Source organism: Bison bison, unplaced genomic scaffold (genome assembly GCF_000754665.1).
Source record: "Bison bison bison isolate TAMUID 2011002044 unplaced genomic scaffold, Bison_UMD1.0 scf7180017849187, whole genome shotgun sequence".
In the NCBI taxonomy this organism is placed as follows: domain Eukaryota; kingdom Metazoa; phylum Chordata; class Mammalia; order Artiodactyla; family Bovidae; genus Bison; species Bison bison.
Window position 1 is genome coordinate 2,690 of NW_011479760.1, and position 1,200 is coordinate 3,889.

General features: G+C 46.8%; 1 protein-coding gene across 1 annotated transcript; it reads right to left on the reverse strand.

Annotated features, from left to right (window-relative positions):
• LOC104993421 (interferon omega-1-like) lies at positions 1-386 on the reverse strand (the record flags this gene model as incomplete). The annotated part of the gene is made up of 1 exon (XM_010846653.1): positions 1-386. A coding segment is annotated over exon 1 (354 nt), but the record flags the coding sequence as incomplete, so codon positions are not given.
• Between the last annotated feature and the right edge of the window lie 814 nt (positions 387-1,200).

Consider the following 1,200-nt stretch of genomic DNA (forward strand, 5'->3'; position numbering starts at 1 on the left):
GTCATCCAGCTGCTGATGGAGTCCAGTGCGGAGCTGCTCCAGGAGGGTGGTGTCCCAGGCAGCAGAGGAATGCTCTGTGTGGAAGAGGTTGAAGGACTGCTGGAGCATCTCATGGAGCACAGAGAAGGCCTGGGCCTCGTGGAGCTGGCCGCCCTTCACCATCTCCTGGGGGAAAGCGAAGTCTTTTCTGTCCTGCAGACAGAAGCGAGGGGAGAGTCTCCTCATTTGGCCCAGGAGCTTGAGGTTCTGCCTGCCAACCAGCACATGGTTCTGAGACAGGTCACAGCCCAGGGATCCTCCCGGGCCGTAGCTGACCAGCACCAGGGCCATCAGTAGAGAGAGCACGAAGGCCATGGTGAAGATGAGGCTGCCGCTGGGCTGGCTGAGGCGGCGTCTGATGGAACCTTGAGGTAGGTTCTCTGATGCCACTCTTTATAAGCAAGGCCATTAAATAGGGAACATGGTAATTTTCATTTTCTAGTCATTTCTATACACTTTTACTTCCTTTTTTGATTTTCATTTATTTATTCTGAATATGGTCAAAGAAATTGTCATCAGTCTAAACTCTTAATTGTATCTATTTCCCAATAACTTCAAATGTACCCATCCAAATGGATATTTATCAATCAAATGAGAAAGGCCTTTCTTTGTCTTACATTAGAAATGATGTAGGTTTCTAAGTACAAACATTATCACTCTTTCTCTTTCATGTGTAAATGTGGCTCTTTTCTGTTCCATGAACACATTTTTGGCCCTGATCCTAGGCTCAATTTCTATTTCTTACTTTACTTAGGAAGGCAGGCTCTGTGTTTATCAGGCATTTACCAGGTCACTCTAGCAAAGAAACTGTTTGAAACAAATGATGGGTTTTCTTGAGTGTTTGATTTAGAGAAGAGGCTGATTATTGTGAGTCCATGAGCTCCTCCCATGTTTCTTTTCCTTCTAGAACACGTTCCTGCAGGTCCATGTGGTTGTGCTTCAGGGAACCACGAAGTCAGGACTATTACAGACATCACGCTTTCTTTCCACCATTTTCATACTGGAGGCCTATTGTCCTTTGGTGGCCCGGCCCTTCCCCTACCAAGAATTCTGGTTCTTCTCAGATGATATGGGTGGGGAGATTCTAATTCCAGGATAATTGTATTTCCCCAGCAGCACCTCACTCACACGGGAGAGATCACATGGAGCCACCCCCTGTCC